Raw genomic sequence first — 18,401 nt, 5'->3', positions numbered from 1 at the left:
AAATTAATAAACACATTTTTAAACGGATTTGTTTCCGGGGTGTCTTTACCTATAGTCCATTCATCCACCCATCCAATTATCCATCTGTCAATATTCACACACACACACACACACACACACACACATATATATCACACTTACATACATAGAACCGTAACGTTACCATGTCGACTTGCTATATGTTTATATGTATCTTTAATTACGTATATGTAAATTCATCCACCCATCCAATTATCCATCTGTCAATATTCACACACACACACACACGTACATATATATATATATATATATATATATATATATATATATATATATATATATATATATATCACACTTACATACATAGAACCGTAACGTTACCATGTCGACTTGCTATATGTTTATATGTATCTTTAATTACGTATATGTAAATTCATCCACCCATCCACTTATCCATCTGTCCATCTTCACACACACACACACACACACGCATGCATACATACCTACATACGTACTTACATACATACGTACTTACATAGAGCCGTAACGTTAAATGTGTACTTGCTATATTTATATATGTATATTTTATTACGTATATGTAAATGAACCTACATACTTGCCTACTGCATTTTATTTGGAATGTTAAAATAGAAGACAAATTCGCGCAAAAATGATATTTCGTTTATACCTCTGTTGTTGTTGTTGTTCTAGGGTCTAACGCCATTTTTCAGCACAAGATAGGCTATACATGGCGGCCAGTATAACTGGTAGAGGGAGAACCCTGGAAAACCCAGGGAAGAACCACCGACGCACGAGAAGCTACTGGCAGGCTTTCCCACGTACCCACGCTAGCTGAGCCTTGGACTCTAACCCACGCAGACAGAGGTGAGATGGCAGTGATCCGGAACGGTGAGCGCTTTAGACCACTCGGCCACTCGGGCCCCTCCTCTGTTGTAGTGGTGTGTGGATTGTTTTATTGTTTTTATATGTTTGACAGTCAGTATGACATTACATAGACATCAATACACAAGCAGTATTTACCGTATTCTTGGAAGTAAATGTCGGAATTATTCCCCATGGTCCCGAAGCCGGCCATCAGAGGTGCTGTGTATTGGGTTGCCGCAAGAAATGTGTGAACAAACGGACTCATGTATAAAAAGCCTGAATAATAATAATAATAATAACGGTGAGAAGTCATTTAAGGAAAAATAATTTAAAAAATCCAAGTAATTTAGTTGTCATAGTGAATGAATCTGCTTATACTGGTGTAAAATATCTAACATTAAAATAAAACTTCCAAGCAGCCAGCTCCACCATAATTTAAAGCCTGAAACAATCTCCTTTCCTTTCCGGTTTAACAGCTATACCTAAGTTACGAGGCCTGTGTCACAACTCAAAACCATTTGTGCATTTTCAAAACTGATAGACAGAACCACATCACTGATTAAGACCCGTAAACAAGAAAATCCCAAAGTTTAAAAGAGAAATCAACATAATGGTATGTTTTACCTGCTCCGGCACAGCATTGTTCTAAAAAAGTCACTAGATTAAGAAAAGTAGTTTTTCCTGATCTTATTCATGATGAGAAGTATTCTCCAAGATGCATACATCCTAAACGCTTCATGACTGTAAATGTGTCAGAAAAACCGGGCTATATTTAAAACAAATTAATTACTGAGCAGTGAAAATTATGTCACTGTGATCTACATGTGCATGTGATAAGAAGTGTCATCAGTAGGTCAACAGAAGCTAGTCATTCTGACCTCTATTTTCCAGTATTGAGCAGTATTCTTCATAAGTGTACATACAGCAGTATTCTACATGAGTGTACATACAGCAGTATTCTACATGAGTGTACATAGAGCAGTATTTACCATCACTGTACATACATTAGTATTCTACATGAGTGTACATACATTAGTATTCTACATGAGTGTACATACAGCAGTATTCTACATGAGTGTACATACAGCAGTATTCTACATGAGTATACATACAGCAGTATTCTACATGAGTGTACATACAGCAGTATTCTACATGAGTATACATACAGCAGTATTCTACATGAGTATACATACAGCAGTATTCTACATGAGTGTACATACAGCAGTATTGTACATGAGTGTACATACAGCAGTATTCTACATGAGTGTACATAGAGCAGTATTTACCATCACTGTACATACATTAGTATTCTACATGAGTGTACATACATTAGTATTCTGTATGAGTGTACATACAGCAGTATTCTACATGAGTGTACATACAGCAGTATTCTACATGAGTATACATACAGCAGTATTCTACATGAGGGTACATACAGCAGTATTCTACATGAGTATACATACAGCAGTATTCTACATGAGTGTACATACAGCAGTATTCTACATGAGTATACATACAGCAGTATTCTACATGAGTGTACATACAGCAGTATTATACATGAGTGTACATACATCAGTATTTTACATGAGTATACATACAGCAGTATTCTGCATGAGTGTACATACAGCAGTATTCTACATGAGTATACATACAGCAGTATTCTACATGAGTATACATACAGCAGTATTCTACATGAGTGTACATACAGCAGTATTATACATGAGTGTACATACATCAGTATTTTACATGAGTGTACATACAGCAGTATTCTTCATGAGTGTACATACAGCAGTATTCTCTATGAGTGTACATACAGCAGTATTCTACATGAGTGTACATACAGCAGTATTCTTCATGAATGTACATACAGCAGTATTCTTCATGAGTGTACATACAGCAGTATTCTTCATGAGTGTACATACATTAGTATTCTACATGAGTGTACATACAGCAGTATTCTTCATGAGTGTACATACAGCAGTATTCTGTATGAGTGTACATACATTAGTATTCTACATGAGTGTACATACAGCAGTATTCTTCATGAGTGTACATACAGCTGTATTCTACATGAGTATACATACAGCAGTATTCTACATGAGTGTACATACATTAGTATTCTGCATGAGTGTACATACAGCAGTATTCTACATGAGTGTACATACATTAGTATTCTACAGGAGTGTACATATAGCAGTATCCTACATGAGTGTACATACAGCAGTATTCTGTATGAGTGTACATACATTAATATTCTGCATGAGTGTACATACAGCAGTATTCTACATGAGTGTACATACATTAGTATTCTACAGGAGTGTACATACATTAGTATTCTACAGGAGTGTACATATAGCAGTATCCTACATGAGTGTACATACAGCAGTATTCTGTATGAGTGTACATACATTAGTATTCTGTATGAGTATACATACAGCAGTATTCTACATGAGTATACATACAGCAGTATTCTTCATGAGTGTACATACAGCAGTATTCTGCATGAGTATATATATATATATATATATATATATATATATATATATATATATATATATATATATATATATATATTAGTATTCTACATGAGTGTACATACAGCTGTATTCTACATGAGTGTACATACAGCTGTATTCTACATGAGTGTACATACATTAGTATTCTACATGAGTGTACATACAGCAGTATTCTTCATGAGTGTACATACAGCAGTATTCTACATGAGTATACATACAGCAGTATTCTACATGAGTGTACATACAGCTGTATTCTACATGAGTGTACATACAGCAGTATTCTACATGAGTATACATACAGCAGTATTCTACATGAGTGTACATACAGCAGTATTCTACATGAGTGTACATACATTAGTATTTTGCATGAGTGTACATACAGCAGTATTCTACAGGAGTGTACATACAGCAGTATCCTACATGAGTGTACATACAGCAGTATTCTGTATGAGTGTACATACAGCAGTATTCTACATGAGTGTACATACAGCAGTATTCTACATGAGTGTACATACATTAGTATTCTGCATGAGTGTACATACATTAGTATTCTGCATGAGTGTACATACAGCAGTATCAAATAAGTCGCGCTAAATGCGAAAGCTCAAACTTCACAAGTTCCGTTTTTTGTGTTGTTTTTTATAAACCGATCACTTCTAGTGAGGCATTATGGGACTACGAACTACAAGCAAGATCTATTTGAAAGCTTTACAACGTTGAAAATTACGCACCTCCGAAAACGAAGTTTGACAACGGCATTTCTTTAATAAGAACCGGCAATGTTTACGCTTTGCAAAAACACATATTAGCATAATTGGTTTGAAAGAATTGTGCGTAGTTTAAAATTACTCCCAAGAGATGTATTAGGCTGACTTCACAAGTCATGAAAATTAAAAAAGTAATGGGGTCACCTGTTTGGAACTAATTTGTTGCTCTTAACAGACAGACCTGACCTCAAGTTGATCGGCGTAGGAATAACATCCAAAATTGGACAGTAAATCGTCAGAGTCGCTTAATTAGCTACTATGTCGAAGAGTGCAAGAAACGTACCTTTGTCTTACAGGAATAGCAAACGAAGTTCCGATTCATAGTCACTCATAGCTTACTTTTTAACAGTAACTAGGCCTATATTTGATTGACGCAAAATCTCAGATCCAAAATGAAAGGTTAACTGTCTCTAGACCAGTGTTTTACATTAGAAAACCAGATTCAGATTTCATACTGTATCCATTTTGTATCCTGATACATAAACACCTTTTTTTAAAAATTTTTCTTGAAGGAGTTTGTCCTGGTTCACAAACTGTTTCCAAAAGACCAACAAAACCAGATAACGGAAAAGCCAAAACCATCGCGTGTGCATTCACACTGCACTCAGTTTAAACATTTATAAATGAAGTTTCAATGATTTACTCAAGGCATGGATGTAGCATTACTTACCTCCAGTTGTTATGGTAACGTTGTTAATTTGATGACCATAGAACATGAATGAAGAATTTTGAAACTGAATGGTCTGAAAAATAAATATTAAAATATATGAAATACCAATTTATTATTTTATAGGGTCTTCAATATTCCCTTGTCAAAAAATGTACCATTCCAATTTACAATTGGTCTGTCTATGGATGTGTGAACTTAAGGAGTAAGGAACAACTCCACACAAACACATGTCATTATGATAACATTTAATATGCTGCAAATTATGTACAGATTTACATTGTCAGCACTTCATTCAATTAAACAGCTATTATGTCAATTCACCATATATAATTCAATGTCAGTGTTATTGGTACTTGTCAGTCACGCAAATGTACATAATTCAATGTCAATGTTATTGGTACCGGTCAGTCACGCAAATGTACATAATTTAAAGTCAATGTTATTGGTACCAGTCAGTCACTCAAATGTAAATATATAATAGTTCTATGTTATAAAAAGTTCATCTTACTTCAAACGCTAGTCGTCACGCTCAAAGGGAATAAGGCAGGTAGGTCATCGCATGACGAAATTATAATTGTTGCCCACACAGAGCAGCAGGGAAGTTCTACAGACCAGACGGTTCCGCCAAAATAAAGCCTCCTACGAGAACTTTCTCCGTAGAAGCCTCAGAAAGCAGAAATAAACCTTCCTACGAAAACTAATTTGCGTAAATTCAACCCCGAGTGCAATTTTTGTGTGCAAAATCAATGATTCTGGACAAGGAAAAAACAACAATTTTAGGGTGGGTGGGTGGGAAATTTATTCTGGTGTCGTCGATGTTTGCAAAGTTGGGCTGCGGATCCTAATTTTACCTCGCATTAAAATAATATACTTGAAAATAATATGAGTCCGAAAGCTAGCACAGTTGGAGAGCCTCATTCTGCTAGATTAGCGCGAGAGCAATTAGCGGCATTAAAGAAGCTCATCCCGACAAAACAATTATTTAAGAGAAATGTTCGTGGTTACGAAGATGTACAACATGGAATTGCCGAGGTTTCGTCGAAATGGTTGAAGCCAGTGACTGGAACAATCGAGCAAGTTGTATTTGGTGATGAAAAAGATCCAGATACCAAGAAAAAAGGAATCTTCCCCATGTTGAAAGGTATTGAGGAACAATCACGAACATTACCGGATCGATTAGCAATAGCAGCACAACAACAACAACAAGGGCAACGACCTGCACTTGCTTATAAAATAAGTAGTAAGGGAAAACCCGGATTAGGAAAACCCGGATTAGGAAAACCCGGATTAGGAAAGAGAAAGTTTAATATCGATAATTTAAGAGAAAATTTCACAGATAAGGGATGGGAAATGATATCACAACCGCTCTCGACACTGCATAACATAGATGAGTTTGGCAAATTTGCGGAAGATTATTTTAGCACTCGAAATGATTTTTTGACTGAAATAGGAAAAAGAAGATATACAAGTCGTAATAGTTGGTATGGTATGTTATATAAAGTTTATGCGGAAAAAACACATGCGAGCGAAAGGGATCCATTTTTTAGAAGATTTTTAACAGCAGCAGACGATAGATATAATTATAATAAGCAACAAGCGGAAAAAAGAAAACAACAAGAGAAGGAAGAAAAAGCTAAAACACGGAAAGGGAAAGCAAAATTAAAAGAAGAAATTCAACCACAGGAAGAAGAAATTCAACCACAGGAAGAAGAATTTCAACCGCAGGAATTAGGAGCTAGACCAAAAGAAAGAATTCCACCTCAGAAAAAGGAGAGAAAATCAAAAAAGAAAAAAGATCAAAGTGACCAGGAACCGATAGTTGCACCCGAATACAAACCACTTGCGTACAATGGTTCGTTAGTAATTGGTTCTAAAATATCCGCTGATAATTATTTGGACAAGGATAAAATAAAATTAATCGATGACGATATTGCAAGAGTTGTAATTGCTGCGGATGATTCTACAAAAAATAAAAAATTATTTTTGAAAAAAGATATTGTTGCTGATAAAGTCGGAGATATGGATTGGCGGGCGATAATTTATTTTGGTAGTTTAGGAAAACCGATAAATTATTCTGATAAAAATTTTGAAAAATTTTTATTTGATGTTGTTAGATACAAATTAACAAGGGAGGTAGAAAGCTCACCACCTAAGAAGGAGAGTCCTACATCACTCTCTCCGTCACCCTTTCCCCCCCCTCCTTTCAGAACCATATCCACCGACAAACTGGAAAGGTCCCGTACTTCCACCCCCCTTAAGATGGGGTATCCATGAAGAAGGCAAGGCACTCAGGATGACCCCCCAAACTTCACCAGAAAGAGAACCATATTCACCACTGTCGTCTGATTCGCCAGGGCCATCAGAATCAGAATCAGAACCAAAAACAGGCAGCGGATATACCATTTGCCCTGACAGCGTTGTCAACGACGTGTCTCGCCTCGAGGTATTAATCGGGGGAAAACGAGCCGGAAATAACTCTCGTGAAATAATCAACGAAGCCTCAGATATTTGTCAGCGATTATTCCGTGGTGGCATCATTAACTCTAACATTTATAAGGAGTTTGTTGATGAACTCATCGATTAAAACAACATAATTGAAATAACATGATTGTTCACAAGCATCAGCGCAGACCTAAACAGGTCCGCATAGTAAACTCTCGATTGCCCGTATACAAATATATTCACGGCAATGGATTCGGTGATATCATTGGAAGTCTCGTTACGCGAATAATACCTAAAATCGGACCCGCGGTCAAGCAATTCGGGTTAAAAGCAATAGGAAAGATCGGCGAGACTGCCATTTCTGGTATTGGCAATTTGGCCAGCAAAGGTTTCAATGCTGTCAAAAGTAAAATATTAAATTTAATGCGCAAAAAACAACCCGTCAAATTACCTAGCACCAGCGAAATGCCCGCTGATGTTAGTAAAGTTATAAACGACGCAGCAAATAAAAAAATAAACGACCTAGTGCAGGAAGTTGCTAAGACAAATCTTGCAAATAAAGTTGCTAACACAAGCTTCATTTCAGGCAGTGGTCTTCGTTTTAGATGATATTCTTAATAATAAATGTTCGCACAAGTGTCAAACGAAGTGTTCGACATGGACGAGCCTGTAGGTAGGGACACATCAGTGCGAGATTTCCAGTATTTCTCGTACGACGCAGTTGACCCAAATTCGAATAATCGCAAGGAAATTCAAGTCCACGATACAACAAGATATTTTCTTCCATCTGAGGCGTATATCGAATTTGTTGGGAAAGTTGTAAAAAACGATAATACCGACTTTGATACCAATTTTAAGGTTGGATTTGTCAACAACGGTATCATGGCGTTATTCAAGAGCGCCACTTACATGATCGATGGAAGAGAGATCGAATCAATCACGAACAACGTTGATATAGCAACGACGATCATAGGCCTAGCCAGATACTCGGATGATTTTACCAGGTCGGCCGGCCCTAGTATGATGTTCGCCAAGGATAATTCTGATGAAGCTGATCATGAACAGTATAATATTGGTATACCGACAAATGCCGCTGGTGCTGCCGCCGCCAATGTTTCAAATGTAATGCTCGCCCCCAATAACAATTACAATCTTGGATTTCACACGCGAAGGAAAATGTTAAAAGATGATGATCGAAAATTTTCCTGTGCAATTCCGCTATCTCACATTTTTGGATTTTGCAGGCATTTCAGAAAAGTTATTTACGGAGCAAAACATACGATAACTTTCGTTCGAGACTCCCCCGCGGGTGATAACAGAGCCATCTGGCGAGAAACAGGCGCGGGCGCTGCTGATAACGGTAAAGTTATCCTTGAAAAAATTACCTTGTGGATGCCATCGATAGTTCCATCGATGATCGAGGAAGAAAAATTATTATCATTCATGAATCAAGGCGGAAAATCCGTCATGTCCTGGTTGACAACTATGACCGACTCCATTGATAATGTTAATATTAACGGAATATTTACTTGGCGAATTGCGTCACAACAGGGTGCTTCGGCACCTAGACACATCTTTGTTGCTCTCCAAAACGCAAATAGATACGATCAAGAACACAGTCATATGATATTCGATCAATTCGAGGCAACAAACGTTTCATTGAGAATAAACGGCCAACAGGAACCATCCGAGGAAATATCCATCGATTTTGCCAATTATTCTACGGCACGCGCGTATCATCGCCTGCTAAGTTTCATGGGTCGCGATCAAAATATCGATACCGGATTGCAAATATCGCAGCTAGATTTTAATACTCACTATCCCATCTATTACTTTTCCCTGGAACATCTAGATTTGGTAAAACAATCCGTTGTCGATATTCATTTCAAAGCCAGAATTAACACAGGTGGAAATGCAAGAGCCATCGCGGTGATTCTCAGCGATAGAACAATGATCCTGGAAGGCATCAGTGGTAGAATGAGGGTCATTGACGCTCCTGTCGAGAACATGTGACAAATTCCAAATTTAGATTAAGTGATTATTAATATGCCATACGAACACGTCAGTGTAACTCTGACCCCGGGTCAGATGAAAAAACTTCAATCAGCGATATCAAAGCGATGCGGTATGAAATTAACCCTGAAAAACGATCAAATTCAAGGCGGGCCTAACAAACTATCGCTGAGCAAACGTCAACGTGACCGATTTACCAAAGCCAAATCAGCAAATTCTGGCGTTCATGTGAGCCTTTCCATAGGCGCCATCAGAGACATGGTCAAAACAGGTGGATTTCTTCCTTTCCTATTGCCTCTGGCGAAACTAGCTCTTCCGGCGATTGGAAAGGCACTAGGATTAGGCGCGCTCGGAGGTGTAGGTTCTGAATTAGGCTCCACAATAATGCGAAAAATTACCGGAGGAAGATATCGTAAAAAAAAGGGATCCGGTCTTTATCTAAGACGACCCCGTACGGATCCGGCTTAAGTCGAGCCTACCAGCCTCAAATTTAGATCTAATCAGCGAAGTAAAGAAAAAAAAAATAAAATTTTTCAGGGGCGTATTTATGCGGGATCAACTACCAGAAAAACCAAACCCCACCGAGACAGGAATAATAAATCTCGATTCAAATACCGGCCCTGGCACACACTGGGTCGCCTACGCGATTAATCCTCGCGAGGTTGTTTATTTTGATTCGTACGGATTAGCACCACCAAACGAATTTATCAACTACGTGTCAAAACTAAAACTTCCGGTTTGGTATTCGACGCTTCCAACACAAACATTAGCTGATCCACCAATATGCGGCCCGGAGTCAATTAATGTTCTTGACGCAATTTCAAAATCATCCGGTCCGTATCACAAAATTGTATTTGAATACGCCGTAGATAAATATCATGGTTGACATTTATGGTAGATCCCTCTACAGGAAGGAAAAAACAGAAACAGGCGACATCGATACATCAAAATTTGCAACCAAGAGTGATATTAACAATCTTCTATCGCTGTCAGAAGTAGATCCTGGCGAAGTTGCTGTTTTTCAAAATACCGAGGGAAGATTACACACCAGCAACGTGAAAATAGCTGATATAATCAAGCGAGAAGAATATAATGATCACATTAGTCAATTTACTCGCCAATCGGAGATGGTATTAAAATCTATCGCTGATATTAACGATATCATCGCGGAGTTTCCACCAAAGGCCGATCTCGTGGATATAAAACAAAAAAATAGCGAGTTATCAGCGGCGATGCTTCTAAAGTCCGATAAGGCATCACAGGATGATTTCCAGGAAAAAATAACAAAAAGATTTAACAAGCTAAATAATGATCTTAAAAAACTCGAGGAGGTATCAAGTAAACTCAACAAAAAACTCGACGAGGATATAAAAAAATTCATCGAAACCTCCTCAACTACACACGATAATCTCACCGAGAAAGTAAAATCCATCAACGAGGAAATTACCAAGATAAATACCGCGATGGACCAGAAAATCGATAAAAAAACCATCGACGATCTCAACAAGGATATTACTAAAATCAACGATGAAATTACTAGTATTCATGGCGAAATTATCGGAGTAAATATCTCGTTGGGTCAGAAAACAACAATCGATGATCTCAACAAAAAAAATCAGCGAGGAAATTAATAAACTCAGCGAACTTGTTATTCCCGAATTTACTAAGGGGTTTAACGCGGTGCGTGAATCGACAGATGAGAAAATAAAAAAAATCAACGAGGATCTTCTCGACGCATCTACAAAAATTAACGATATCAACACAAAAATATCGTCAATGAATCTTGGAAGATTATCGCGTATTTCGATACCAGCGGAAGTAGAAACAAAAAATATACAATGCCGTGTTCCATTTATGGTAGAGACACAAAAGGGCGCATGGACACCCGAGAATAACATATTTAAATTTACCCCGCCAATTACTGGAGTATATCGAATATTTCTTCAAGCTATGATAAAATTTAAAATAATAGCCTCGCGTGGCACTTTCGATGAATATTTTAATTACATTATGGCCGCAGGTTACGAGGTCACATTTGTGCTAGAACCACCAGATAGAACCAACATGGGACCAGTGTATTATGCTATATTTTTCGAATTTTTATCCGAATACACGCAATAATCCGCAATTGTTATCGTAGATTAATAAATGACCGCATCGGATTACCGTTACAATCAGGGGAGGTCATGGCAGGATTCGCTAAAAAAACTACTCGACGATTACCAGATAAAAATAAAAAAATACCAGCGTAGATTAGTTACCATTGACGTTGCCGTGTACGCGGTATCTGCGGTAGTTGCCGGTGCAGGAATAATTTTATCCGCGGTAACAACAATCGCGCCAATCGTTGTAACTATCATAATCTCGTCAACAACAACAATCGCTGGCGTTCTCAATATCATCGCGAAAAAGATATCCTCGTGCACGAGTGAGAAGTTATCTTTGTACAAGAATAAACTATCCAAGGTGAATAACGCGTATTCGAAATTATCATCGCTTCTTTCTGAAAGTCTCAACGATGGCGTAATCTCCGATCTAGAATTTTCTTCGATGATCAGTATTTACTCGGAGATTGAACAAATGAATATTAATAATGTCCGAACTAGCCCAGATCGTGACAAACACGACACCGCCGACAACAACACTAATATCGTTAAGCTCAACCAAGCCTGAATTTAGCATTAATTTTTCAACACCGATTAGCGTCAAAGAAATTGCACTAACACAACTGCGTGTCTACAATAGCTGGCCCAATGTTAGATCGAAATCATTCGGTAAAATGATGTCAAATAATTCACTTGTTTTTGCCAACAAAAATAAACCCGATGGAACGCCCGATTGGATCGTCGTTGGTATACCAACAGGCAGTTATGAAATTGATCAGCTGGATAAGGAATTTACCACCAGAATATCAAATATAACCGGCGATGCTACTCCGGGAATAAAGATATCCTCGCACGATCCGACACTATCGTCGATGATAGAAGTGAAATCGCCGTACATGGTAGATATTTACCAATCAACGATTAGGACCATATTAGGTTGGCCTGAAATTGCACCTCTGACAAAACCAGAAAAACCAGATTTTATTATTCCAGGTTGGTACGAGGAAGCTCCTCCAGAACTACCGGAACCAAAAAAATCAGATTTTACCACCGACGAAGGATGGTACGGAGATATCAAACACAAGCCTCTGATCCACAGCGCCATCAACCTCATGAATAACCACAAATTTAACCTGGTAATGTTTGCTTTTACTTTTATTAACGAAAGAATTCTCTCGTGGTTGCCTCTTCCTAAACCCCCCCCCCCCGTGTGAAAATCTTCGACGTTACCAACATTAACAGGATAATAGCCCCCCCCCATAGACGGTATCTTGGTAAGAAGAACCCTCGACGAATTTATTCAAGAACATGAATTACAATTAAATTTATTGCGGGGATCATTTCATGAATGCATCCTAAATAAATCAGGTTCATGTAGCGAAATTATCGGACGAGTGAAGATTTTAAATCAACTCGCGAATGATATTGAATATTATCATGGTATGTTCATTCGGGCGATAGTCGACGATATATCAATTGCCGATTATATTTTTCCTATTAGCAAATTCGAGTTGATCAGAAATTCAGGAGAAAAACAAAAATTCATGAGAGTATTTGAATTAACTAATGAAACGCTACCAAATTTCAAATTTCCTGGTTATGACGTTGATGAAATGAGAAAATCCGTCACTGATACCATCGATGATTTATTTCCGAAATTACACGCCGCGTGGACTAAAAAAGTACAATCGGAATTGATTCTCAAACATAATAACGATCCAACCAAAGGTGGACGGCATATATCTCCTGGAATCGTTAATATAACGGAAGTTATCGCGATTTATCTTCACGCGGATGTTGTCGAGGGCAGCTACAATGTTGATTCGTCAATGTCAAATCAAGCACAGCAGGGATTCATCTTGTATTCGTTTTCACCTAGCGCTTCTCCTGGTTATTTGATAATAAAAGAACCAATGAATCCGTTTTACCTGCGATGTCATAATCGGTTATTATCGAGGATAAATTTCAAACTAACGGATCAGAACGGAAATTTGCTTGATATACGCGGAGAAACGATAAGTATCAATCTGCTGGTAAAATCGTAAATCTGTACACGGGGGAAAAATGGGCCAAAAAAATAAATAAAATCCAGGGAAATTTTCAAAATTGGAAGATTTTTTTAATTTTTGTTTTTTTTTGGAAATCTTCAGGAATCAGGAGATTCCCTAACTTTACTTTCATCGACAAGCTTTTTCAGTTGTCTGACACGCGAACTTGTAATTTTTCTTGATTCATATGCATCTGATAAAATCAATCTAGCTTTCTCTACTAGCGTTGATAATTTAACAAAATCCTCGATTTGATCATCGTTGACTGTCGCAAGTGATTGATACATCGCGATTTGGATTTTCTTTATTAATTTGTATTCTGACGGCAGCGTATATTTGTATTCGAGTTTTCCTTGAACAATTGTCTCGAATTCGGATCGAATTTTATTCGTGTCCAACTCCGAGGGAAGATTTATTTTTTTCTTCAGATCATCGATGGCTTCGATGATGTTATTTATGTTTTGTTCGTCCATGTTATATTAATTTGTAATATTCAATTATTCTTCGTCGCTTTCCAAATCGAATATTATTGGTACATAGGAGAATTTTATCCAAGTATCAGCATCATAAGAAAACGTCGCATTGTACCTTCCTTCTGCAACTCGTCGTACCGAATGTGAGTCAATAACGAAATATTTCGCAGCTGCAGTCATCGACCCGAACGCGAGTTCCTTGCCTGTTTCTTGATTTACCGATTTGACGGCCCTCGCATACTTCGGAAATCTACCGGTATTACCAAACCTTGAATTTTCGCTCGAAGTTACAGCTCGAAGATTGGATAATTTATTATTAAGTTTATTTCCGTCGATATGGTCGATAACAAGTCCAATTTCTATCGGTCCGTTGAAAACTTCGAATACAAACCTGTGAGTATAATAATTCGTTCTTCTTCTTCTATTATTTTTGCCGACTGAAAATCTGAGATATCCATGGTTATCAACAGTACCGACATTTTTCTTTATTCTCGCATTTCTGACGGTACCATCCGATGATGCTTCGTAACCCTCGATGGTTGGATGTAATCTAAACTCGTGTGTGATTGTCATTGTAGGAATCGTCGATTTGGGATCCATATACAATATTCCATTTGTCTAAATCGTAATTTGCCTTGAATCGATTAATATAATCTTCTTCGCATGTTATAATCGAGGAAGATTTCTTTTCGTAATATCGGCGCAATTCCCGATAATTTTTCCCTCCACAGGACAAACACAACCGTGTCTTTCCTCGCGTGCCAACTTGGCAAACCAAACATCGCTGTGGTCCTTTACTGCCTCGTCGAATTGCATATATGTGAGCGCCACAATAATCACCTCTACAGGATTTGTCACATGATTTTGTTGATCCGATTGGTATCCATTTGCATTGCATTATATAATTTAAACATTTGTCTAAAATATAATAATGGATACATTTGATCTTGATGAGGCAGAATATATCATTCCTGAGGTTGATCGTGCCAAAAAAGAATTCTTCGATGATGGAGCGGTTCATGTTTGGTCGACATGGAAAACTAACTCTGTTGATGCTACGATGAATATAGAGCGAGCGAAGAAAATAATCGAGCATATAAAAAACTCGCATAAGGAAGAGCGATTTATCTTCGGAATAAAATTTATCGCACAAATGCCGGACGACACTTGGATCATTCGCGATAAACGAGATCCCGTGCGTGGTGGTAAGAAAAATGTTGTTCTTGATAAAAATTCGAAGCCAGGATTATTATTGGGAATTGACGGTCCTTATTATGCTAGGGCGTATCCATCTAGTGCTGTCGTCTATGGAATTTATCGGCTGAATAATAATCCTGACATGAAAAATCTACCTGCGATGAAAGAATCAAGAGTCGGTGACTCTACGATGATAAATTGCGTGGCCGAGCGTGTTATCGAGCATATGAAAAACGCTCGACGTGGATCTGGTCTGACCCAGTTGAGGTTGAGTAAAATTAACGCGTGGGCGAAGACTGTTGTTGATGGTGCATCGATTGACGATGTGGCTGTGTTGAGTAAAAAACTTAAATTTCCTATCACGGTGAAAACGCTATCGGGAGAAATATTATATTCGTCGCCGTATAGATCTCGAGGAGTACCAATCGAAATTGTCGATCATAATTCACACGCGTGGTCGCAATCGGTAATGATATTTCCGCGGGATCGTGTTGTTAAATTTTATCCCGTGGAAAATTCCGCAAAGGACAATTCCGATGTCATGTTCAGATATATCAAAATATTAGCCGCGTCTGATCCGATATCGGTTTGGTTATTTTCGAGCGAAGAAAAATATGATCAGTTTATCCTGCCACGCGGAGATATTTACCGTGATGAAAAATTACATGAATCGATGAAAAATATCGCGGTGAAATATTCGTCAAATCCTGATCAGTTACTGACAAATTGTTTTACTATTCGATCTGTTGCTGCTCACGCTGCCAGAGAGAGAAATTCGTGGAAACCTACGAGGAATGAATTTCTCGCTGATATTCAACTTAGCTGTATCGAATACGGCCATGGCGGATTGTGGAATACCAAGTATTATTTCGAAGATATGATCTCCGTTGACATGAGCGCGTGCTATCCTGGAAGTTTCCTCGGATATGGCGATTGTGCAGATTATTTTGCTAAATTTGGCCATCCCACCAACGAGATGACAAGAGTTGCAATTAACGGGCCGTTGCCAGATTTTGTCATGACCGGATTCGCTTATGTCACTTCATTTGAGTTTGCTGAAAATTTACATAAAATTTGTTATATTTGGTTTGGTCGGCATTTATCGCAGCGTCGTTGGGTCCCCACGGTGTTATTGAGATATATGCTGGATTCGTCAATGTTAATATCGTTGACGGTGAGTGAGGCGATTATATCATACAGGAAACAAACTGAGGTATGGTTGCCGACGGATTGTGAAAACGCGAAAGATATCGGAAGAAAAATAATTGGCAAATTTACTCAAGGAGGATCCGTTGATCATAAACACAGGCATGCTAGGTTATTTATCAATGATGCCGAAATGGACTTTATTATCGCCGATACGGTATCGCGAGGAATATTCTGCAACAGAGAAAATATTATCATTGACGGAGTAAAGTTAGGTACCGTAATTAGCTACCTTGACGGAGAATCTGCGCAGTATACGCATTTGAGGTCGTCGATGCTCGCTTATGTTAGTATCAATTTACTGTCGATGATAAATAAATTTTCTGATATCGCGGTAAGGGTCGCAACGGATTCGTTTTATATTGATAAGAAATACCAATACAGGCTGGAAAATTTAATCACCGATGGCTCTTGGGGAACTTGGAGGATAAAAAACGAGGATATTCTAGATTATTGTGAAGATGCCGATGTCGAAGATTGCGATAAATTTCATCGGGATAAATTTGAAGAAATATCGACGGCTGCATCCGCATTTGATCCGATTTCGCGTAACAAATTCGTTTACATGAACGGTCCTGGTGGTAGCGGTAAAACAACGCGAGCGATAAATTTATTTGCAAATTCCGATATGATCGTACTAACTCCAACTCACAGATTAGCGCGAGAAATAAAGCAACGCGGCGTTGGTTCTTGCACATATCACAGTTATTTCAAATACAGCGGTGGATTGTGGGATTCGGCTCGCATGGGAAACAAATATATCAACAAAATTATAATATTTGATGAAATTTGCACAGTAAATTTAATCACGTTAAAATCATTCCTGACCTGGCTGGAAGGGAAAAATACCGCCGTGATAATGTGCGGCGATCATGGCCAGCCTGATCCTATTGATGGTGAATCTCCTCACGAATGGCTCAGGAACTTCGTTGACTATTATGAAGAGATCGACGCCGATTATAGATCCGACGATATTTTACTGACCGAATTTAAAAAATTAATTCGATTACAACCGAATAAGTTTCAATGCGATGTGATGAGAAGAATAATTGACGAGACTCCGATGGATATTTTTCTAAATTTGTGGCGTCCCGATCATCTGATTGTTGCTAGCAGGAAAATTGTTCGTGATATTATTCAGGAGATGTTATTCAAGCTACACTGCGAGAAATTTCCAACATTACAGGTACCGTTGTGTTACAGGCCCGCTGATACCAGAAAACAAAATATTGGTGTTACTTTACCCTGCGGAGAGGAAAAGATCTTGGTACTAAACGATATTATTCTCGTTGATATTAATCTTGTCAATGACGCGATAAACGCAGAAAGATCGCCATGGAAACTAGGATATGCAACAACGATACATTCGTCGCAGGGATTGACCGTGCACGGCCAGGTCTGGATTGTCGATGATAGAATTTCCTGGTCAAATTTAGTGTATCTGGCCGTGTCGAGAGTAAGAAAATTATCTCAGTTAGGTAGAATTCGAATAAATCACATCAGTGACGCTGGCGGTAGTTGAGTATCTTTCGGTATTATTTGTAATTCTTCCTTGGTAAATCCGCGTTGTGGCGCTAGTGAATCTAGGAAATAAATTGCTGGTCTTCCCGATGATCTTGTTACGGTGGATATTTTATGTGTTGTAACGCTCCAATTTGGATCCGTTGCTCTTTTTCTTCCTCCTTCGGCCTCTCCTTCTTTATATAAATATCTGACCGTGACGCTACCTAGCACAGGTGGAATAGTAGAATCTCGCTTTAGTGGTATATTTGGTTTTGTAATTGCAATTGCGGGCTTCATTGCTATTGTTCTCGTTGTCTCGTTATTTAGCGCGTTAATCACGTGAGGCAATCTCGATACCCAATCATGAGATCGATTATCTTGGATGAATTCGCGCGCGTACTGATATCCGAATAATCTTTCCGCGAGAGTTTTGTTGAATCTTTCAACGATAGCCTGATTACGATGAACACCAACTATACCACGTCGGATTTTAACATTGTTCTTTTTCATCAATGAAGTAACCGCACCAAGGAATTCTCGTCCTGGATCAATCTGAAGAAGCTTCGGCCAGGTCAACGGAGATCGTGAGTAAATTTT

The 18,401-nt window shown here is 38.3% G+C and overlaps 1 protein-coding gene across 1 annotated transcript in view; it reads right to left on the bottom strand.

The window, feature by feature from the left end:
• The window catches only part of LOC149776332 (uncharacterized), an 86,730-nt gene that overhangs the window by 20,906 nt on the left and 47,423 nt on the right, over positions 1-18,401 (bottom strand). The window contains exons 4-5 of the mRNA XM_089942843.1: positions 4,818-4,890; positions 1,021-1,140 (exon numbers count right to left, since the gene is read on the bottom strand). Coding sequence (XP_089798969.1) covers positions 1,021-1,140; positions 4,818-4,890 — 193 coding nt within the window. The remainder of the gene's footprint in view (positions 1-1,020; positions 1,141-4,817; positions 4,891-18,401) is intronic.

Source organism: Sinohyriopsis cumingii, chromosome 18 (assembly GCF_028554795.1).
Source record: "Sinohyriopsis cumingii isolate HCF-2022 chromosome 18, ASM2855479v2, whole genome shotgun sequence".
Classification (NCBI taxonomy): Eukaryota; Metazoa; Mollusca; class Bivalvia; order Unionida; family Unionidae; genus Sinohyriopsis; species Sinohyriopsis cumingii.
Note: the sequence above shows the minus strand (reverse complement) of the source record. Positions and strands in the feature narration are given on the sequence as shown.